This window comes from Topomyia yanbarensis, chromosome 1, assembly GCF_030247195.1.
Source record: "Topomyia yanbarensis strain Yona2022 chromosome 1, ASM3024719v1, whole genome shotgun sequence".
Lineage (NCBI taxonomy): Eukaryota > Metazoa > Arthropoda > Insecta > Diptera > Culicidae > Topomyia > Topomyia yanbarensis.
The window spans coordinates 138,596,328-138,620,251 of record NC_080670.1 but is presented as its reverse complement, the minus strand read 5'-3'; the positions used below and the strand labels follow the sequence as shown (position 1 = coordinate 138,620,251).

Sequence of the window (23,924 nt, the reverse complement as noted above, 5' to 3'; positions counted from 1 at the left end):
CCCTTTTCAAATGTTTGGATAGAACTGGGTAGAGATAAATTGTAATTGTAATTGTAAATTTATTAGCTTACGATACCCTGTTGGTTACATTTGTATACCTTATGTCAGATCAAGGAAGAAAAAAAAAATTAAAATATAATAAAATTATAAATTCAGAATCAAAACAAGTATGACCCAAAAAAGCTCCTACGCCTTTCACCAGTAGCTGGTCGAAAACACTTTACGGTGCGATCTTTTCAATTTCATCCGAGTTATCCGCGTCTAGCAACTGAATCTTTTTCCGGAAGTGTTTTTCGATCTGCAAATCATCATGCTTCGATCACTACCCACTAGGTTGATGGTGATTCCGTTCTGTTAAAGAAGTGGGAAGAAATACAATCTATAGGATCACAAGAATGACTCACACTTACTGAATCTACCGGTGCGTCTAATTCGATGTAGATACGTTTCGCAATCGGTTCGTCCCTGCTAATCCATCGGCAGGTCGCAGTTGACGACAATGGTAACCTGTTCGACGTCGATTCCTAAGACGAAAGAATCTCTCCGTAACCTGGTGCTGTAGCCAGAATCAAGTGGTGGAACTTAGCCCTGGACAAAACGTTCGTTCCAACCGTTGCTCCACCGTTAGATCACCGGACAGTACCGCTACCGAGTGACCATCCTGGGACATCCTGCCGGTCAACCAACCGGCCGTTTTGCGTGCCTGTTTCGATCGATTAACAATGCCGAAAATAAGTTTGCTTGGAGTTTACAACTGTCCTATACATCATATGACAGAAAATGATCGCTTGTCCGACGGTAATCACACCGTACATGTTTGAAATTGCTTGATATTTCTCGTCCTGGTTGCGGCATTTGACGTAGTAGTGTTTGGTGTTATCGAGTGATTCTTGCTCCCGCACCAGAAGAATCATGATCGGATTGGTTACGATGTACTGCACGAATCCCATCACCTCCCGCTCGTACGTGGCTAAAAAGAACAGCGATCATAACGCCCGCCTCGTCCGGTACAAAAATGGCAATCTTCTTAAGGTCGAACGCCCGGCTGTTCCAATGATGATATGATTAGTCAGCTTCGCCCCTTTGACGATCTTCTCACCGCGAACGGTGTAACCAAGTTCGATTTCCGCACAAAACTTTGCTGTTTTGCAGCTACTTTCCCCTTCTGAATTGCCAGTTCATACGTGGGGAAAGGCAAATCACCTGCGGATAGTTTTTCAACGGATCGACTCGATTGAGCATTGCCAGCACGAAGGCAGTGGTTTTTCTTGTTCCCGACTGACTGGGCGATTATGTTCTGTGGCGGATCGGCCAACAGAGTAAGTTGAGCCGTCTTCTGAATCTTGGAAGGAGCGTTGAAACCCATAGCATAGACTCCCTGAAGCAGTTCCGAATTCATGTGCAAAGCTTCGAAAGTTTTAACCAAGTATAGCGGCGAAGAAGGATTCTTCTCCCCCAGATCCAGCTTTGATTCTACTAGACCTTTGCGAATAAGTTTAATTAGCAAACTTGTATCCGCCGGGCTAAAAGATGAATCATGGATAATTTCAAAGCTGATATTAAATATTTCTGGAGAAAAATTTGAATAGGACATAAGTAACAATGAGATTCTTTTTGGGGTGTTTCTCTTCTGTTAATTACTCGGTCGTTTCAATATTTAGTACTCAACTCTTTGCCTAATATTCTAGTAAAAACTATCGGCTTTCGATATGTACTGGAAAATTAGTGTAAAGTGTTATAAAGACGTAATAATCGAAACAGAAAGTAAACAGAGAGAGGCTCTCAATGTTACTTATGTCCTAATCAAAATTTTCTCCAGATTTCGACTTACTTGAATGCCTCTGCATCTTCCGTGGAGGAAGCTGTTTCTCCATTTTCGCTAGCACCTTTTTTTTTCTTCAGGAGCTGCTAAAGTCTTAATTTCTGTAGCTACCGAAAACAAAACTGCAGGTGCAGCCGTTTATACCGGAGTAATTTGATCGCTGGTTCTACTGGCGGTGAACTAGAAGGTTTTTCCGCATTCTCTTTCTTTGGACTGTCAGCCGTCGGCTCTGGTTCCTTATCCTTAGGGATACTCAGATCGATAACCTATTTGTATTGAAAAGAAAAATTCAAAGCCTATGGAAAAATTATCGCTCCAAAAATAGGTTAGTTGGTTATGACAAAAAAAAACACTTACCGAGTGCAGAAATTTCCTGATCCTCCCTCCGCCTTTTTGACCCAGTTATCGGCAGCACTTGCCATCGTTTCGACCGGGTATTAAAATTCAAAAGCTACAATATATGGAAAAAGGTCCTGAATCAGCACGGATACTGTCACTCCGGTGGTTTATTCCTTGCAATTGGCTGAACTTTTGCCCAGAGCGACCATTCGGAAAAAGACGCCTTCTTTTGTCTGCTCACTTCGCTGCCATGAAACCGATGATGAGCCCTTTTTGCCGAACAAGTCACACGGTTGGCCCGATTGAATATGTCGCGCGTGTAGAGTATGCTTCCATTATGTTTGTTCTGTAAATTGACAAGGACATCTAAATATGCAAAGGAATGCTTGGAGGAGAGAAGCTACTGTTAAACACATACCGAAAGAGAAAGTCCTTTCCGAGGATCTTGATGTTGTATTTACTGTTGGCCCATTATCGCCGTGTTCTGCTGCTGGGTGGTTACCATGGCATTATGTAGCTGGTGTTCGGTGATGTGTATCCGCTATGGTTGCTGTTCGATCTGAAAAAAATTATGATGAAAAATATCCGCGAATGAGTGAACGCGAGCTTTTGAAAGAAGAATAGGGTATTACATTACAATGTACTGAACACGGTACTGATCCTTCCGAAACTAAAAAAGGTAGTAAAAATGACTCACCTTGCTGCACCAACTGAATAAAAAAAGTCCTCCTGCACGCGGCGTGGTACAGTACAGTATGCTGCTGCTACTGTGTTTGAAGGTGCTGTTGATGTATCTTTTTTTTGCGGTTGACCAATGGTCTTCTACATTTGGCCCTGATTGGCTTGGATCGATTGCACTAGTTGCGGTTGCTGGCCAGGTTGTACCGTCAGTTGAACGTTGCTACCGATCTGTCGGATGATGATCATGGTCTGGGGGAAATCTTAATTTTCTGATGTTGCTGGCGATAAGCACTGGAATTGTGGTTGCTAGCTGCTGCTGGGATGGAATCAAGAGCACTGTGGAGGCAGCGATATTTTCATGCAAGCAACTGGTAGGAGCCAAGGCAGTAATATGACGTTTGTGTTTGACTCTGATTTCTCTACATCAGGAAGGTAACCGCTGGTAAGAATAGTGACAGGCAAGTTTTACGACAGTATGTGCCGATAAAGTGTTTCCGATGGGTCCATTATTCGTGAAAAAGCTCTTGTTGCTTTGTTGGTTCTGAGCTGTAATTGCTGTGGTTCTTTTTTGAGAGATTGTTAGCAGCTGCTGGATTTGGAGTTGTTGGTACTGCTACGGTTGTATCGATTTAATGTTGGTTGGCTGATTGCCAGATCCAGGATGTTGAGTCAAGTTGAGCTGATTTGTAGCACCTGGTTGTTGTTGATGAAAACTTATCAAGTAGATAGATGGCTGCTGACGAAAAATGCTGCTCTTGTGGCTGCTTTGTTCGGGTGTGCTGTAAATAATAATAATTACTAGAAACAATCACAATTCCAATAATATTTTAAAACTTACCATTCAAATTCAAAATATTGATTCTCAAAACTACGAAATTTTGACAGGTCGCGATGAAAAAAAAATACAAAAAATTACTAATCTTGTGTTTTTTTAATATTTTTTCAATGAAACCTGTCAAAATTTCGCGAGCCTCCGTGCGAAATAATACCACTGACCATTATTTCGCAAGGAAAAAGTTTGCCTTGGTGACAGCGCATAGAAAGCAGCGCTATCTCGCGGAAGTATTATGAAACTTATCGTTTGTCGAACCGTGTCTCGGCTAACTGCATTTTTCGTTATCGTTTTCGCGAGAGCTGCGTACCGCTTACGAAATGGAAACGAAAAATTTTTTCGCGAGCATTTCGCGACGTTTTGCCTTTCTCATATAGACAGGTTATGCAATCACTCTGAAAAACGTCAACTTAATCCCGGCCCGGAGGGCCAAGTGTCATATCCCATTCGACTCAGTTCGTCGAGATCGGAAAAAGTCTGTATGTGTGTGTATGTATGCATGTGTGTGTATGTGTGTGTGTATGTGTGTGTGTGTATGTGTGTGTGTGTATGTATGTGTGTATGTGTCAAATAATGTCACTCATTTTTCTCAGAGATGGCTGGACCGATTTGCCCAAACTTAGTCTCAAATGAAAGGTGCAACCTTCCCATCGGCTGCTATTGAATTTTGGATCGATCGGAATTCTGGTTCCGGAATTACGGGTTTCAGAGTGCGGCCACACAGAAATTTCTCATATAAACTATAGGAAAAATTAAAAATAGAATTTTTATTTTTGATGCTAAATGTGTTCAAGGTGCATGAAACGTCGAGATTTGATGCAAACTCGAAAAAAAAATTTGACTACGATTCACTTTTTTAGATTTTGGCACATTTTTGCCTTTCTCATATAGAAAGGTTATGCAATCACCCTGAAAAACGTCAACCTAATCCCGGCCCGGAGGGCCGAGTGTCATATCCCATTCGACTCAGTTCGTCGAGATCGGAAAAAGTCTGTATGTGTGTGTGTATGTATGTATGTGTGTGTATGTGTGTATGTAGGGTAAGGTGGGGTAAATCCGACCTAGTAAATGGTTTTGGCTGTAAAATGCTCATTTTACATCGAATCAAGTTGTTTTATATATCAAATTAAAGGTGAAACTCCTGGGCAACTTTCTATATATAGCATATTATTCGGATTTTGGAAATATTTTGAGATACAAGCGATTTACGAAAATGTTCATTTTCGCTGTTTTCAAAAATGGTGGGGCAAACCCGACCCCCTATGTTTTTGGTTGATTTAGTGCAGATATTATCCAAATTTTATGGTTTTTCAATGATAAATCAATGAATGTTGTGTTATTGAATTGTAACATGAAGAAAATGGAGTTCAATGTCAATCTTGGAATGCTAAAATCACGAGCAATAGCACGTAATGACATTCCCATTTGCATCGCAGCAATTGCTTGACGAATACTATAATCATCACGTTTTTGTGTCTTTCGTTTGTAAACATGAACCATTTTTCATAAAAATAATAACAAATGACAATAAAAATATATTTCAATTTGATAAATAAACATTTCCTTAGCAAAAAAGCGGTCGGATTTACCCCACTATTTAGAGGTCGGATTTGCCCCACCGCGTCATTTTTCATTACGATGCAATTAAAAAAGTTATGAAAAAGGGTGAACCCAATTCATCTACGCACTTTGTAGGACTTTAATCAAAGAATTTAAATCCACTTATATTTTTTATGCAATCACTTTAACAATCAGAAATATCCTGTAGGCAATAATGCACAAAAGTCAAATCAAAAGTTTTAAAAACACACTTTTTGTCGTTTGAGCATCTCAATGTAGATTAATAAAATGCTATCATGCCACCATTATGATTATTTTCGATGCTCTACACGACACCATTGATATTAGTTCGCGTAGTGCTTCTGATTTTCGGTAACAGAGGGGGGTCGGGTTTACCCAACGGTCGGATTTGCCCCACCTTACCCTATGTATGTGCGTATGTGTCAAATAATGTCACTCATTTTTCTCAGAGATGGCTGGACCGATTTGCCCAAACTTAGTCTCAAATGAAAGGTGCAACCTTCCCATCGGCTGCTATTGAATTTTGGATCGATCGGAATTCTGGTTCCGGAATTACGGGTTTCAGAGTGCGGCCACACAGAAATTTCTCATATAAACTATAGGAAAAATTAAAAATAGAATTTTTATTTTTGATGCTAAATGTGTTCAAGGTGCATGAAACGTCGAGATTTGATGCAAACTCGAAAAAAAAAATTTGACTACGATTCACTTTTTTGGATTTTGGCACATTTTTGCCTTTCTCATATAGAAAGGTTATGCAATCACTCTGAAAAACGTCAACCTAATCCCGGCCCGGAGGGCCGAGTGTCATATCCCATTCGACTCAGTTCGTCGAGATCGGAAAAAGTCTGTATGTGTGTGTATGTATGTATGTGTGTGTATGTGTGTGTGTATGTGTGTGTGTATGTATGTGCGTATGTGTCAAATAATGTCACTCATTTTTCTCAGAGATGGCTGGACCGATTTGCCCAAACTTAGTCTCAAATGAAAGGTGCAACCTTCCCATCGGCTGCTATTGAATTTTGGATCGATCGGAATTCTGGTTCCGGAATTACGGGTTTCAGAGTGCGGCCACACAGAAATTTCTCATATAAACTATAGGAAAAATTAAAAATAGAATTTTTATTTTTGATGCTAAATGTGTTCAAGGTGCATGAAACGTCGAGATTTGATGCAAACTCGAAAAAAAAATTTGACTACGATTCACTTTTTTGGATTTTGGCACATTTTTGCCTTTCTCATATAGAAAGGTTATGCAATCACTCTGAAAAACGTCAACCTAATCCCGGCCAAATTTTTTTTTCGACTCGTTTAGGGTTTCTGGATTTTAACAGGGGCGTAGTTGATGGTTTACGGAGAGGGGTTACACCCCCCCCCTCTACTGTTCGCGCCCCTCCTTTAAAAATCTCCTTAAATCACCCCTCAGACCACCACCCCATCCAGCCCCCATACCCCTCCCTTTCAACCCCATCATCTTTAAACCACCACTGTATCACAAAGCATACCAATTTAAGCTGGGGAGTCGTTCGTTCATGGGACTTTCGCCCTCTTCACATACCCAGCCCCGCATGACAAAATGAGTTAGCAAGCAGATAACATTGATCTAATGATGATTAGGCTAATGGAGTATGATATTTTTTTGTTTCAAGTGTTTCACCGTCGACACGTATCTCATCAAGTTCGTGGCTGGCATTCCATTGTGTATAAGTGCAAAGTGTACTAAGAATGTAATGGATATTTCCACAATTATGTTGAACATAAAAAGCCTCCGTGCCATAGTTTAGAGAAATGAGAAAGGCACAATTGCACCGCTAGGTGGATTAAAACAGGTTTTTTGTGTATAGGTTTTGTATAGGAAATTTCATTTCGCAGGAGGTGCATATTTAGCTTTAAGCAAAGATGACAGACGCTGTTCTAACCAAAGGCTTCAGATGGGAAGGATGATAATAGAAACAGGGTAAAAATAGGCTTATTACCATACATGCTCTTTTAAACACGTTTTCAAAAAATAATCAAGTCTCCCCAAATTAGGGATCGAGTCTCCACTAATCAAAGAATTTTCCATTTTTTTGTTGTTTTCCAAAAATGCTCATATCTCATGTCCAGTATAATATTTCCATGTAATTTTTTTATGATTATCAGTCAACCCTAGAAACAATATAAAACTACAAAAAATACATAGTTTTTTTATCATTCCACGGAGTAGGATTGATAAATAAAAAAGGGGATCAAGTCTCCTCAGTCTCCCCTACAGTAGCGCTTAGTTCTTTTTTCTAAATCTGTTTTGGTACGATTAACTGAGGTATCATATGCCATAAAGTTTGTTAACTGAGGTAACATAAGGATTGTGAGATTATAACTGCTAGTGCATACCAAGCCTGTGACCTCGACCAAACACATCGTTACCCATTATTATCATATATACCCGAAGTAATACAAAGGTCAAACTGGACCAAACCAGTGCACGAAATTACCGTGGAGAACATCAATCGAAAAGCCCAAGGGAAAGGTTCCTCCTAGTAGGGAGATGGAACCTTTCTCATTAAACCGAAATTATATTTCGTTGTAACTCGGCCATTGGAAAAAGTCATCAGCTTTCGTCAACGAAATAGAACTCATTCGTCACGTCACCGTTCCGTCAGGGATTAATTGAATATATATCTCGTGTGCCCCTTTATACGTTTCGTGCCGTTGATGTTGTATCTGAACATCTCCGTAGGAAATGCATGTTACTAATGTTCGTTCGATGTTCAGTACCGGCCATGGAAAACTGACTAGTAGTGTAAATGGTACTTTACTCACAAGCATTTGTTGACTTTTCATACAACAGAGCTATTGAAAAGAAGTCTTATGTCGCTGACTGATAATTTATTATCTCGCGCTTACATATGCTAGACCCATTAGTTTGACACATATTGCTCCGGGTACACACATGTCAAAGTAATGGGGTACAATATGCTATAGCACATTGAGTACAAACGATCACATTTTCATTTAGAATATTGATCACTTTCAACTGTTACCTCGATTGCTAAATTCATGTGCAATTTGTAAATGAGCTGTGCGTATTCTTCAACTATCTTTTAACTCTCTAAACTGCCAAAAAAGTGAGGTTGAGCATTTTAATGCAATGTTCTATAAAAGTTTACAGTTTGAGATTCTCTCAGTTTGTTTGGATTCATTAATGAATGTTATACCGCGATTCACCACTTCATTTGCAGTGTTGCCGATAACTTAATCGGAAATATGCTAAACAGTGCTGCCGAAACGGATATTTCGGGTCCCACCATTCTTGCATTGGTGAAAAAAACATTCAACATTCTTGCATTTTTTTAATTTTTAAAAAATCATAACAAAATCAGGAAAAGTTTTAAAAATATCTTTTCAACGGATTTGTTCTTAAAAATGTGAACTCTTTTGATAAAAATTAAGAAAAATAGGGGTTAGGTCTGACAAGAAAGGTCTATTGAAGAAATGTGTTATTTTGGACATGTCGGTGAATAACAAAAACTTTACACCATGGTGCACCAACAAATTAAACGAACTCGACTATCAAAAAATTGTGTCGAGTGAAATTGAATGTTTATTGTGGATCGACCCTAACGCGACGTTTTAGATGTTGGTATAGAAATCATGGCGGCGTAGCAGATACCTGGAAAATACCTACAAAAATTTGAATCAGAAAAGTGACATTGACGGAAAAATGCTTCGATCGTTTCTTTGGCAACTGAAGTTTCCGATTTGTTTTCCAACGTCAATTATTTGCGCGGTGCTGTACGGAACAAACAGATTTTTGCGCGATTTTTTGGGAAATAATCAAAACAATTGTGTAGTAGATTCCGTAGAGGATACGATTTGTTACCTTTTGTGTGTACTCCTAAATAAGTCGATGGCATTACAGGATGTATCCACGAATAATATGGCTGGCTCACAAAAATGGTCGCATTTTTAATGTCATCGTGGTCGTGTCTTGTACACAACCCACGGTGTATTTATTAGAACAATTTTATGCAAAAAAATTCAGCATCTCTGAAACTTCGGAATATGAAAGAATGGACTTTCCCCTTTCATTTGAAACTAAGATCAAAATAATCCGTCGGGGGGTCCAGAGCAAATTTTTTTTTAAGTTTTTTTTTCGTAACAATATAGGTTTTACTACTGGAGATAGTTCATATTTCTGTCCCTAGATGGTGCTTTATACATTCGAACAACACTAAAAGTGAGAATTTGATAGAAAATTTAATTATCTACAAGTTTGTTGACCACTAAAAATTGATCTGAAATCATCCGGAAAAGCTGTTTAAGATTTTAACAAAGTTATTTCTAAGATAGTTTCACACGAGGCCTAGTGGTTTGGAAATATGTTTTCTCGCACTTATTACATTACCAAAAAATAATTGGGTTTAGTGGCATGAAAATATTTGACGGGATTCATTACGTTGACAATTCTAATTGAACTTCTGAAAATAAGGATGTTTGACAGAGTCAGAAAACTATTTGTGCTTTTGGTTTGTAATCTTTCCCGATAGGTTCGAAGGGACTACCATTCATCGGAAGGTATTGCTTGGGTTTGCTTACATTTGTATTTTAGAAAGGGCCATACGTCGTATAATTTAGGCTATGATCGCTTAAGTCAGCTATTATAATTCCGTTCAAGACGAAATGTTGGGACACACCGTTTCTAATTTAACGCAAACCATAGCAGTAACTGTCCAAATTAGTGGTTAGCGTGAAACGATTTATTCAAATTTTCTCCGCAAAGCATATTATGGCAGTTGGATTTTACGGCCATTTCCTATCAATTATGCGAGATATCGCATAATGAGCGTTTTCTAACAAAACGTTGAATGAACAAAATGAAAAAGAAGGCATACATAATTGAAAAAGCTGTTACTGCGGGAGGAATCACTTACCATCATGAAAAAGAATATTAATATCATACTAGTTTAGTCAACACTTATCTAAAACTTCTCATCCCAAAAATATCAATGGTGCCCTGTATCAGGGAATTATAATTTTCAGCTAAAAGATGGGACTTTCCAAACTCTCAAATTCCGCTGAATTCACTATTGAACTAAACACAACTATTTGGCAAATAAAAAAAGTGCTTGTGAATTGACAAACCACTAGGTCTTCTGTGAAACTAACTAAGACTTAAAATTCGTTAAAATATTAAACTACTTTTCGGGATAATTTCAAATAGGTTTTTAGTTGATAACAAAGTTAAAGACAATTAAATAATCTATCAGATTCTGACTTTTAGTGTTGTTCGAATGTCTAAAGCTTCATCAGGCAAGGACAGTAAAAGTGCACTGAAAACATCTAGAAACACAGTGTACTTTCTAAAAATAGTGAAAAAAGGTTTTTCAGAAAATAAAATTCGATCCGAAAAGTGAAAAAATACGGCGATAAGAAAATTTGACATATTCAAATAATTGGTGTTTCACCAGCGACTAGCGACTACCAGGTGTCGCCCCAAAATTCTTCACCTGAAAAATAGGTGGCAAACCAGCCGATCGGTGCTCAGTTAATTTCGTCCGCGTCGCTTGTCCCCTATTTTTTTATTGGGTGTTTCGTCGGCGGTGCTATCTTTGAATATGAGCCGCCTTGGATATTCAACTGTTTTTATTGCTTTCTTATTTTGTTGCAAATGAGTAGAGGTTTTGATTCTTTTATATTCGGGATTGCAGATATTTTGTCGCATGTAAATTTTAGGCGTTTGTTGATGTGATGGCACTGAAAAAAACACGTATCCGTCGGTCGGCTAACTTTTCTTTGGACTGAGCAAACTAATTTCTATGTTTGTTTGAGGTTTGTTTTACCAACGGGGGAACTGATCCACAGAGTATTCAATGTGCTTAGGGAAAACATATGGCCTTATTTGAGTGGAATGATGACTTCAATCATGTATAATGTTTGAGAATTGACAATTCGCGAGAGGGATCGGGGACCGGTTGGTAATTACCTTCAGTTATGTCAGCACGAAAAATAAGTGTTGCGAGCGGATCTGGCCGGAAAGACAATACCGTAAAGACGAATTGTTGTTCGGGGGTTGGCTCCAATGGGACTTTGATTTGACTGGTGTCGATGATCGCGGGTCGATGCGTACTGAAGGTTCGCTGCATCTGTTTTGGTGATCTTGCAAGTCTAATTTCAAGTTCCGTTATTGGTAACAGGCCCGTGCATCGGGTTAACGATTTCCCTTCAATGTTCGATATAATCGTTCGTATACGTGTTCACAAACAATCCAATAAGGAAAATAGGAAATACTTTCGTTGATTTATAACATCTCGAACTATCATAACTCTTTGTCTGTATAACGTGTTATCACTAGGTAGTTTGCAACCCAAAAATATATCGTAGAGACGGAATAGCAAAATTAGTCCAAATAATGTCGCAATAAATAGTGATCCGGCCCATTACGCAGATAAGATTAGCTTTTCTAGGCAATACTCCCACGGTCGGCTGTGCGGGGTTGGAAGCGAATCCTAGACCCTATTCCCTTCCAAACCACTAACTCCGCGACACCTATGGAAGAGTCTAATGAACCTTCTGTATAAGATTCCGCATTTTATTCAAACGATCGCCGGGTAAAATCAGCACCGACACCACGAACAAATTCGTCACGTGATTGAATATTTTTAAAAATATAAGCAGTGCTCCTTAAAGACGGCTATCCGGAGTTCAAGGTGCTCATTTTGCTAATCGTATTAATACAACAAATGATAAATTTCCCAAATTCTCGCCAGCCGGCTGCCCAGAGCAATTATTACATGATAACGCTACTGACACATTTACTAACAACTCTCCCCTTCCCGTGATACATGTGGAGATGCAGAGGATTTCTCGGTCTCTAGTAGCAACATGTATCGGACTAACATTCCTTCCTTTCCCAGAAGATCTGCATTCGGACGTAGCCGGCGTCGGTATTGATCAGCATGCAGGGATCAGAATAGATTGTACAATGTGGCTCATCATGTTATTCCCAAGCATGTTGTTGCAATGAACATTTTGCAATCTAATTTGGTTCTGGTCAATAACGGAGTAGCAACTACGGGCGATCTCTTATGCTTATGCTTATGCTTATGCTGTTCGAATGTCTAAAGCTTCATCTAGGGGCAGAAATAGGAACTAGTTCCATTGTAAAATCTATGTTTTCACGAAAAAAACTTAAAAAAAAAGTTGCTCTAGACCCCCCGACGGATCATTTTGATTTTGGTTTCAAATGAAAGGGGAAAGCCCATTCTTTCATATCCTGAAGTTTCAGAGATGCTGAATTTTTTTGCATAAAGTTGTTAATATGAAGAGATGGCTTTTTGGTCACGGTTTTCATACGACAATATCTATATTTCGTCTAATACCAACGTTTCGAAGGTCTACGCCTTCATCTTCAGGGCAAAAAACGGTAACAGTATTATCTTAGTCAAGTTATTTTGGACATTTAAACAGGAAACACAGAACGCAAATCTACACTGCAATATCAGAAATTTGATTTGATTTGAAATGCAATTTTGAACGGTAATTTTGTACAATTTGCTGAAAACTTACACAGAAGAACCCCGCGCACATCCCAAGCAGACTGAGTAATGAAATTTTTCAAAAGGCCAAAAGTGTGTGTTGTATACATTATCTCAATACGGAACAGATGGAAGTAGAAACGAATAAGGTTTGACAGATGCGAAACCACCAACAGTGAGAGAGTGAGTGATGGCTATGTTTGATGTGAGAGCGAGTGCAGTACACCAGAATATGCTGCATTCAAATTATTTGTGTCGGTTCTGAAATTAATTGTTGAGCCGTCGCAAAAAATGTGGCACATTTCCAGAATCTGAAGTGCTTGGATTCTGTTATCATGCTCGAGTATTTTGGTTTTTGATAGATCGAAACTATGATCATTTTCTATCAAGTGAACCATTAGCGCTGTCTTTTTAAACTCATCAACGGAACTCGCCTCTGGCTCGCTGCTTGCCGATTTGAAATCGTTATACCGTTTTATGAGCGATCGATGTCCAGACAACCGTTGTTTAAGTTGTTGTGTTGTTAAGCCTATATATGAACTATCGCACATAGCACAGGGGATGCGATAAATCACATTACGTTTTTGAAGCGGTGGAGTCGGATCTTTCAAATTGGAAAACAGGGATGCATAATTTTTGGACATTTGAAACTCAAACTTACATTCTTGTGATTCCTTCGAATGATTCTGGCAAGAGCGGGTGTGAGAGCATCTACATGGTGCAGGGATCGGTATGTCTTTTTCTCGCATTCGGGAGAGGCATCATTTTCGTCGCTCGATACCTGGTTGACGACACGGTTTATCAATCGGTTTATCAAAGTACTAGGATAATTGTTATTCAGTAAATATTCTCGGACAGTTCGCTTCTTTTCGTTTTTCGTTTTGAATGTTGACAGTCGAAACACTCTCGTGATGAATCCCATAGCGGTATTTAGTTTTTGCGTGAGCGGATGGAGAGAGAATTTAAAAGTTTAAAATTCGTCCCGAGGCCACCGGTTTTTTGTACCAGTCGGTCAGAATTTTCTGCTCGTCTGTTCTTATTAGTACCATGTCCAAATAAGGCAGGCGGTTGTTGTTCTCAATCTCACATGTAAACTGAATGTGTGGATTGTAGGCATTCAGCGCATTGTTCACGTTTTTAATTTCATTAGCTGGTAGAGCGGTAACCAAATCGTCGACATACTTCTTTAGAAAGGGGATGGGGATTGTCTCTAGCACATTATCTAGTAGCGTTTCCATTACTAGATCTGCCAGGGCAGGGGACAATGGATTACCCATCGCCGTTCCCGATTTCTGCCTGTAAAACGCTCCGCGAAATGTGAAATAACTGGAAGAAAGTTGTTAAAAAAAGACAACGTGAACCCTTTAATTTTTTGCACTGGTCATTAGTAAATAGGTTGCCAAAATAATAATCTGTTTTCAAACCGGTAGTAGTTATTATAGTTACGTTACATTTTTTTTGCAATCATGCAATAAAATAATCGCATTTTAAATTATATGATTTTTTTCAGTGAAAAAAATTTAAAGGGTTGTGTACAAGACGCGACCACGATGACATTAAAAATGCGACCATTTTTGTGAGCCAGCCATATTATTCGTGGGTACATCCTGTAATGCCGACTTATTTTGGACTACACACAAAAGGTAACAAATCGTATCCTCTACGGAATCTACTACACAATTGTTTTGATTATTTCCCAAAAAATCGCGCAAAAATCTGTTCTGTACAGCACCACGCAAATAATTGACGTTGGAAAACAAATCGGCAACTTCAGTTGCCAAACACTTAGAAACGATCGAAGCATTTTTCCGTCAATGTCACTTTTCTGATTTAAATTTTTGTAGGTATTTTCTTGATTCCGTCCAATTGGTCAGTTTATTTGTTTTATCGTACATTTTTCGGATATTATTATAGAAAATAACTAACCCGGTAAGAGGGAAGTTATTTTCCAAAGCACGAAATGGAAATTTCATTTATAATTCTGAGAACGATTTTTTGGTCCTAATAAGGACCGTTTGTTGTGAATATTATATCGGCGTCTCCTTGTAAAAACAATACGACTTCTGTACACGTCTAGTGATAAAGGCAATTTTGAGAGCGCCTTTGTTTGATGCTGCTAACGAGGAGTATTCCTTCCAGGAACTAACGAAGCGGGTCGCTGGCGACAAGCGAACTGATTTCCACGATGATCAAATGCAAACTGAAAACATTTTCCTATAGACAATTCGTTTTACCTATCTCAGATGTGATTCTTCGTCAAAAAGGCGGCGCTAACAAGTAACCCACCAATCAAAGCACGGCTAATTAACGCTTTTACAAAATCATTTCTATCAAAATTTACAATAATCGTATCCTCTACGGAATCTGCTAAACAATTGTTATGATTCTTTCCTAAACCACGCAAGAATCTGTTTGATCCTTACAGTACAGCGGCAATTATTGGCCGTTTGTTTATGAGAATCGTCCGTACACTACTCGTCGACCATCAAGTATCGAATGATAAGGCAAAAAGGAAATTCAGCACATTTATTTATAACTTTTCCTTGTTTGATTGACCTCTTAAATGCTCTGTATTGACGGCTCTGCTCGGAATAGCCGCCTCGTGTATGCACATTTCCCCCTTTTTCGTGAATTTTGTTCAATTTCAATAGAATACTTATATAGTACATCAGACTTATTAGCAACTATATTCAAGTCAGGTGTTTCTGAATCGATTGGTGTATAAATTATTGAAATCCATCAACTAATTGCGAAGTTATAACCGTACAAACCTTACATAGTTTCGTTACATAGGAGATTTTCAAAATTTAGAATGACACCCAGCCCCAGATAGTGGAGTAAGACATTTTTAATGTCAAAATTTGCTAAAGAGAAAATACATTTGTTTATTGAATTCAATAAAATCGTTTCAGTAACAAATATCGTTTTCTTTTCCAAGAATTATTTTATTGAAATGATTGCAAAATTATTCAAACTGGAAATGTTCATTGAGATTGAAAGTTAATTATTGTTTCAATGCAAAAATGTGCATACCATTAATTTTGCCGTTTGAAGAAATAAACATTGTATAATTGTAAATTCATGTATATATAAGTGCAATATTACTTAACCCTCATTCTTCCTATGACTGAAGTTTGCATTTGTACATGTCAATATATCTAGAAAGGAAGTTGAATGACTAAAATGAAAGTACTATTTATTATGTACAAAAGTCCACGGAATAAATTATCGATAGTTAGAATTACCTCACGAAACAAGCTTTATCATTCAACCTCAAAACCAAGCCTGCTTCATAGGTCGAAATCCGTTACTTACTATTACATCTAATCTACCGCATTCAGCCTCTTTTTGAGAAGTACAGACAGGTTTTGCTTCAAGCTTGAGCTGGGGTAAAACGGGTTAGCACGTTTTGTGTGGCTATTCTAACCATATACAATCACTTCTCCTTATTTTTTACATAAGAATTATTACTTTCGATCAGTCTCTTTTGGAAATATGGAGCCAGTTTTAGCGTCACATTAGTGCTCTGAGAAGAATTGGGGTAAAACGTAAACGGAACGTTTCGTGAAGTCATTCTAACTATTTTCAATCGACTTTCCCTTTTTCATAAGAATTACTACTTCTAATCAGCCGCAATCAAGCTTTTTCTGAAATGTAGGGAATTGTTAAAGGTATTTTGTGCAACACCTTCCGAAACTCTAGCGAAATCTTCTTCCAGCTTCAGTGGCTGCTCTTTCGGGGAGCCATTCGTGCGAGCGTTGGAGGGTTAATTGTTAGTATTGAACCTTTAGAAAGGTCTCCCACAATCTCGGTGGCCACGCTGATTTTTGTTTGTTTTAACCGTTATGTGTCCAACAAAAAACACCTTTAACAGGCCAACGAGGGTACCCGGGTACCCACAAATTGAAATGCTCATAACTATGTTTTCCTTTAACCGATGTGGACACTTTTAGATGTTTTGGAATCTGTAAAATTGAACCGGATGAATGCATCTGGTTCTTGGGGAATCAGATTTTCCGGAGTAATGTTCCAGTGCTAGGGCATGATTTGTAAATTTTAATTATGTCTTAGCAACATGATTATCAAAACTCTTCAAATTATTTCGGAAGTCTGTTATTTGTTGTTACGGGACCCTATGGCAGTTTGAAAAATGGAATTGTAATGGAATGGCCACTCACGGCTCCACGGGAACCTGCTTCAGAATGTCCGTTCCGGGGTCAAATCACCAAATGGTTCCAAAACCTCGAGATATAGCCTATTGATGCAATTCCAAGAATTTTGATACCCATATTGCTAGTATTCCATTGAAATTCACAAATAGTATCCCAGCACTGGAACAGGCTTCTGGAAATCTGGATTCTCCGGAACCGAATGATGTAGCCCGATTTATTTTTACCAAGGTTAATAGTGGATGAGTTTCCAAATCCAAAACACCAAAAAGTTTCAAAATCGGTTGGAAATTACCTTAGTTATTGGTATTTCAGTTTTGTGGGTACCCGGGTACCCACGTCGGCCTATTACGTAGTACAAAAATTCAGGAGCCCCTCCTCACTCCGCCCCTTACTATATCAACAATATTATTAACCCAAAAGCTTGACTTAGTGAAGTTCTAAGATGTCACATGGATGCTATGGATAAAACATGCGAATTTCATTAGTTGAAACCTTAAAAGGTACCCGGGTAGCGCGTCGGATACATAACGGTTAAACAGCCATGCATTGTATTTGCTGTAACACACGCTGATTTCAATCTATCACCAACAATTTTCGAAAAACTGAAAGCGATAAAAATACAGTGTAAACAATACACTCTAAACTACTTCTACCCAAATTTTCAAGAAAATATACCAAATGGGTCATTTACTACAGAGTGTTTTCCGTGATGAAATTTGATGCGTTAATAGCGTTTTTCTCGAAACCACGTTTTTCAAATTGGCGAACACTCAAAATCTAATCAACGAATTGACTTAATTTTTTTACGAGGATGCCCAATATGTGTAGCCTGTCGATGAATCACAGAAAACTGAATAAATTTTTTTCTCCCTATTATTTTGAAGAAAAATGAGCGCATTTGACAGTAAAAAAATGAGATTTTCGGTTTTCATGAAGCCATTTTCCGAAATTCGAACTTTTTCTATTTTTTGTGGTTCATCGACTAACTACAAGTCTAAGCTTTACAAAACTTATTGAATTTCCCGTATCAAATAATTTTATCGAGTGTTATCGTGTTCGCAGCGGCGCTCCTGGACTTGGAAATGGTTGGACGTCTACTCTTAGAACGCTCGCATGTGTGGCTCTGTTTGACTGAAAATATTTTTTTTTTTCGTACACAATGAATGTATAATGCGATCCTTACATTACACAAAAGTTGCATTATTGCCTTAGCTTCAAAATCGCAAAACAAAATAACATTTCGTTGAGCACTTCACACCAGACGCTCCCCTTAACTTTATACTTCAGTTGCGTGAGAAATTGGGGTAAAACGGGCACATACGTTTCGGGGGGTTATTCTATTTTCAAACGATAACCTAGATTTTTATACATATTATATATTATATTAGCCCTTTTGATCAGCTGCATTTATTTTTCTACCGGCTGTTTAACCGTTATGTATCCGACGCGCTACCCGGGTACCTTTAAGGTTGCACAGAGAAAGCGCAAAATTCGCTAACGAAAAAAGCAGTTTTTTTCCACACCGTATGTCAGATCTTCATAAAAATCAATCAGCGTATGTAGAATGTTGTTACAGTACTGCTGATTGATTTTTATGAAGATCTGACATACGGTGTGGAAAAAAACTGTTTTTTTCGTTTGCGAATTTTGCGCTTTCTCTGTGCAACCTTAAAGGTTTCAACTAATGCAATTCGAATGTTTTATCCATAGCTGGAAATTGAAACTTAGAACTTCACTAAGTCGAGCTTTTGGGTTAATAATATTGTTGATATAGTAAGGGGCGGAGTGAGGTGGGGTTCCTGAATTTTTGTACTACGTAATAGTCCGACGTGGGTACCCGGGTACCCACAAAACTGAAATACCAATATCTAAGGTAATTTCCAACCGATTTTGATACTTTTTGGTGTTTTGGATTTGGGAACTCATCCACTATTAACCTTGGTAAAGTGACATCATTGACGGGTTACATCATTCGGTTCCCGGGAATCCGGATTTCCGGAAGCATGTTCCAGTGCTGGGATACTATTTGTGAATTTCAATGGAATACAATAGCAATATGGGTATCAAAATTCTTGGAATTGCATCAGTAGGCTATATCTCGAGGTTTTGGAACCATTTGGTGATTTGACCTCGAAACGGACGTTCTGAAGCAGGTTCCCGTGGAGCCGTGAGTGACCATTCCATTACAATTCCATTTATCAAACTACCATAGGGTCCCGTAACAACAAATAACAGACTTCCGAAATAATTTGAAGAGTTTTGATACTCATGTTGCTAAGACATAATTAAAATTTACAAATCATGCCCTAGCACTGGAACATTACTCCGGAAAATCTAATTTCCCAAGAACCAGATCCATTCATCCGATTCAATTTTACAGATTCAACAAGTCGACGAGTTCCTGAATCCAAAACATCTAAAAGTGTCCACATCGGTTAAAGGAAAACATAGTTATGAGCATTTCAATTTATGGATATCCGGGTACCCTCGTTGTCCTGTTAAAGGTGTTTTTTTGTTTGGCACATCACGGTTAAAACAAATAAAAATCAGCGTGGCCACCGAGATTGTGGGAGACCTTTCTAAAACACAATTAACCCTCCGGCGCTCGCGCGAATGGCTCCCCGAATGAGCAGCCGCTGGAGCTGGAAGAAGATTTCGCTAAAGTTTCGGAAGGTGTTGCACAAAATACAACGGCGCGAGTGCCGGAGGGTTGAGCAGATAAAGAAGTCGATAATTTTTGCCCTCTACACCAGAGGCCCCCTTAACATTGCCCTACATTTCAGAAAAATCGGAATCGATTGATTATAAGTACACGGATTCAATCGATTCTGTACTTTTCTACATAAGAAATACTAACTTTGGTCAACCACATTCAACTACCTTCTGAGTTATATTTTCATTCTAGAAAATTAACTCAAGCAAAAGAGGAATTCGGCAAAAACAGCATGATAGCGTACTGTGCGTCGTATTTTACATAAAACACCACTTTCTTGGTAAACTTAATCCAGCCTTTTCAAAATAAGTCACGTTTTTTGGAAAAGTTATCCCACTTTACGACATGGGGGTAATTTAATTTATTCCAAAACGTGCGACAAGCTTAAATATATATATATATATATATATATATATATATATATATATATATATATATATATATATATATATATATATATATATATATATATATATATATATATATATATATATATATATATATATATATATATATATATATATATATATATATATATATATATATATATATATATATATATATATATATATATATATATATACTAGCTGACCTGACAGACTTTGTCCTGCCTCAGGGTGTCGACTCATTTCTGAAAATGAAATTCCCTGATTTTCCAGGTTTTTCCAGACCTTTTTATAAATTTTCCAGAGTGCTCAAACAAATCAAATTAAATTAACATTTTTCAGTGTCTATCGTTTGAGCTTACTCCATTTTTTCATTTTTAGTTAGTTTTAAACTTTTTGTAAATTGTTACCAGGCTCGAGGGATGACCGACAAGCAAATGGAGGAGCTAGTGTTCTGGAAAAATAAGCGGATTGACATTTTGGGGATGAATTTCCTCATAGTGTTATGTATTTTAGTCTGTGTGGAAATGGTGATGAGTCTGGGATCTTCCGTTAATCTTTCGGCAGTCGCGCTGGTGCACTGAGTGCACGCTGCTCTGAAAAGCTAGCGAATTGTCTTTGGGAAACTGCGGCTGCTCATTCAGTGTCATGCGCGACTTCCGGAGGGTTAAGTAGGCATTGTTTTAACATACTCTATTACATTCCAAACACCCTTGAAGGTGGTCGTAACCCATTCTTAGGTCAATTTGCAATGTAAAGTTTGTTCGCGACAAAATATGGAAACCTAAAAACACATAGATCAAGAGATCAACCAAAAATGATTTTTTTACAAATATGGACGTATGTTTTTTTATCCAAAAATACATAATTCGTTGACATGTTAAATGCGCTTTCAAAAATGGGTCGAAAGAAATGCGAATTAGAAATAATATGTGCGGTCCAAACGGAAATCAAAAGATATCTCATTGGAATAGTTCTAAAAAGCTTGGCTAATTGGAATAGCTCTAAAAAGCTTGGCTAAGCTCTGTTCACACCGTTTCAAAAACGTCTAATACTCGATTGCCATCAGCTACATATAAAAGAAATGCAAAATACAATCTTAAGGAACGACGAAATGGATTCGATAGTGAGACAAACATTCTGCTCGTACACTAATAAAATAATAAAATAAAAACGTCAAATGTGTTTGTGTATAATTCGAAGCATCATTAAGGAACGAAATCATTGAAGGTATTGATTATTCCGAATTATAGTGATAGGCAGAATATGAGGGCTAAACACTTCTTCGAAAATTGTAGCGTGGATATTCTACCAATTTTTCCTGTGTGGCAATGGATTACAAAACTTGGACGTAGAAGACTTCAACCATGCTTCATGGTATGTAACGAAATGGAGTATTAAAGTAATTCTGAACGATAGAGAATTTCTAAATTTCTCAAGAAATATTTGGTAAAGCAGGGTGTTCTGCAACAGTGGGTGAACCAGTAAAAATTTCATACCAACAGGAAGGTATCCCAGAATATGTACTAAGAAGATTGTTTCCAGCACTTTTTCACAACTTTAAAGTAGGGGCATAATTCAAGAAAATGTCGAATAATCACAAGAAAACACAGACAGGTCTGCGAACAAATTAATTTTGGTAAGTTTACTTGTGATTTGAGACAAACAGTTTTTTAGTCTCTCATTTGCCTGCTTATGATTTTTCCCACCAATTCGTCATTTCAGAAATTAGGTACCCTCCAAACTGCCGTTAAGATCGTATTCGTCCCATGTTCTATGAGATTCCCTCTATACATAAGACAATTATGCGTTAAACGGCAGTGAAAAGGTCAGTTGAAAATTCCATCTTGGAATATAATAAATACAAACAAATAAATAAATAAAGCGATTTTTAATGCAATCTGGCAATAGCAGCACACAAAAAAGGACACTAGTGTATATTCTATCTCTGCTCAAGCTAGTGCTATAAGTTAAGCAAACGTAACAGTCGCCACGATCTATGGTGAGTGATAATACACTGCCGATTTTTTTGCGATGATCGTTTGTCTGTTTGTTGTGAGATGAGTGAAGCTTCGCAGCAAAAGGGAGGCAAACTTCGGTTAAATACACTATTTGTTGATTTTAAATATTGTCGTATCCGCCCGTCTGTTAACGGAAGGTGATATTGAAACTGAAGCTTGCGAAAGTCATCTTCATACAGTTCTATTATACACGGAAACCCATATTGAAAACGTTGAATTATTAAGCGGAGTTGAGTGTTTAACCGTTAGGTAACGACATAGTACGCGAGTACCTTTCCAGATTTCAAATAAAATTACAATGTGCCTTTCATAACTAGAACCTGAAACTTGGTGACATCATAGTACATCACTAGGCATAAATTTTAGTGAGATAAAATTGAAAATGTAGACCTGAGCGAACGTTTTGGTCGTTTCGACCGCATAGCACCCGGTCCTGGAGGTGTGTCCTAGCTTTGAAATACTATTTGTAAATTTCAAAGAATCCTAGCAATATGGATGTCAAAATTCTTGGGTTTGCCACAGAGATTGTTAACAATCGTCATGGGACTATCTGATAATTTGACCCCGGAGCGGTCGTCACAACTTTATTTAGTTTCTTAATAATTCTGTCTGTCAGTGAGCGGAGCAGACAAATGACTTCAGCTGCAGACGAAAAATAGGGGCAGCCAACGTGCGCGAATAAGAAGTATGAAAGCTGTGCGTTACCTAATGCCGCTATGGACTAGCACTGAACACGAGTGGAATTGAGTAGCGCCTAGAATTAACTCGATGACTAGTGCATGAAAGAACTTGAATAAAACAAGTTTACGCCGTTGAGAATTAGTTGATTACAAATCCCAAAATGGGTCATCTAAGTAAAAAATAAGCTGCCGCAAAACAAGAGATCAGCTACGATGCGATATACTGTTATACGATCATGAAGATTTATTTCAAGAATCGGTAATTTTTTGACGTAGGACTACGTCTTTGTTTTCGATATGGGGGTGCACTTTGCAAATTCTACAAAAATTATATGTAACGAAAAGTGGTCTAATTTTGAACGCAAATAATTCAGCCATCTCCCGATAAATTTTCAAATTTTTTGCACGAATCGCCCCGAAATACTTTTAAGAATGGATTCCAATAGATAAACCCAAAAATGTTTGATACCTTGTCAAAATATCGCGCAATTACACACAGAAGATAGCGCTTCCCAAGCCCGGTACGACAGATTTGTGTACCTAGCGCGCTACGCTTCTATGAATAACGTTATCATCGACTATATAAAGAACGAATTTGGCCGGACAAGCTCAGTTGCTGTTGAACGGTAGGCAGAGCAGATCACTGCGCTGTGTGTTTTCACAGCCAGTGTAGCTGAGTGAGAAGTCCGTTACACTACTTGTGAAGATACGCTATCTAGAGCTATGCTTTCTTTTGTGTTGTGCTCGTTTCCAGCACACTTTTATGTACAATCTACACAAAATCGCTTGTACATCCGAGCTCCATTTGCAAACACTGCTAACATAGTGTCGTGATACTAGTTATCTCTTTCGCTCTACCCATCATCATCAGCGTTGACTCATTTTGATTTGTTCGCTTGGGTTCAATGTTTGAGGCGAATGTAGGTATATCAAATTTGTTGGCAGGGTTACTATATTTACAGATTTTTCTGTAATGCCAGAGATTTTTTTCACAATTTTTGATCACAGATTCCTTTTCACAGATGGTAGATTTTTGGCAATTTGATGAAAATTGGATAGATTTTTGGAAATATTGTGATTTTTCGGAAATTTATCACAGATTTTTTCCTGTTTCAGTCATCACAGATGGTAAAATGATATTTTTGACCGAAACACAGATTTCAATGTGGCATCTCTGTTT

At 38.0% G+C, this 23,924-nt stretch overlaps 1 protein-coding gene and 1 long non-coding RNA gene across 6 annotated transcripts in view; one reads left to right on the top strand and one right to left on the bottom strand.

The window, feature by feature from the left end:
* The window catches only part of LOC131693046 (uncharacterized), a 182,436-nt gene that overhangs the window by 45,534 nt on the left and 112,978 nt on the right, over positions 1 to 23,924 (top strand). For 3 of the 4 annotated variants that reach the window (XM_058980814.1, XM_058980733.1, XM_058980562.1), the window contains exon 3: positions 14,283 to 14,415. The exons of the other annotated variant lie outside the window; for it this stretch is intronic. In XM_058980814.1, the coding sequence (XP_058836797.1) occupies positions 14,385 to 14,415 (31 nt within the window). In that variant the 5' untranslated portion in view covers positions 14,283 to 14,384. The remainder of the gene's footprint in view (positions 1 to 14,282; positions 14,416 to 23,924) is intronic. 4 annotated transcript variants of the gene reach the window in all.
* Positions 1,330 to 3,775, bottom strand: LOC131693976 (uncharacterized). 2 transcript variants are annotated; one of them, XR_009306379.1, is made up of 5 exons: positions 2,859 to 3,729; positions 2,580 to 2,720; positions 2,180 to 2,507; positions 1,832 to 2,088; positions 1,330 to 1,523 (listed from the first exon to the last, which is right to left on the bottom strand). It is a non-coding gene; the product is annotated as an uncharacterized LOC131693976 (long non-coding RNA). The 2 variants fall into 2 exon arrangements; XR_009306373.1 differs by lacking the exon at positions 1,330 to 1,523 and having other exon boundaries at positions 1,610 to 2,088; positions 2,859 to 3,621; positions 3,681 to 3,775.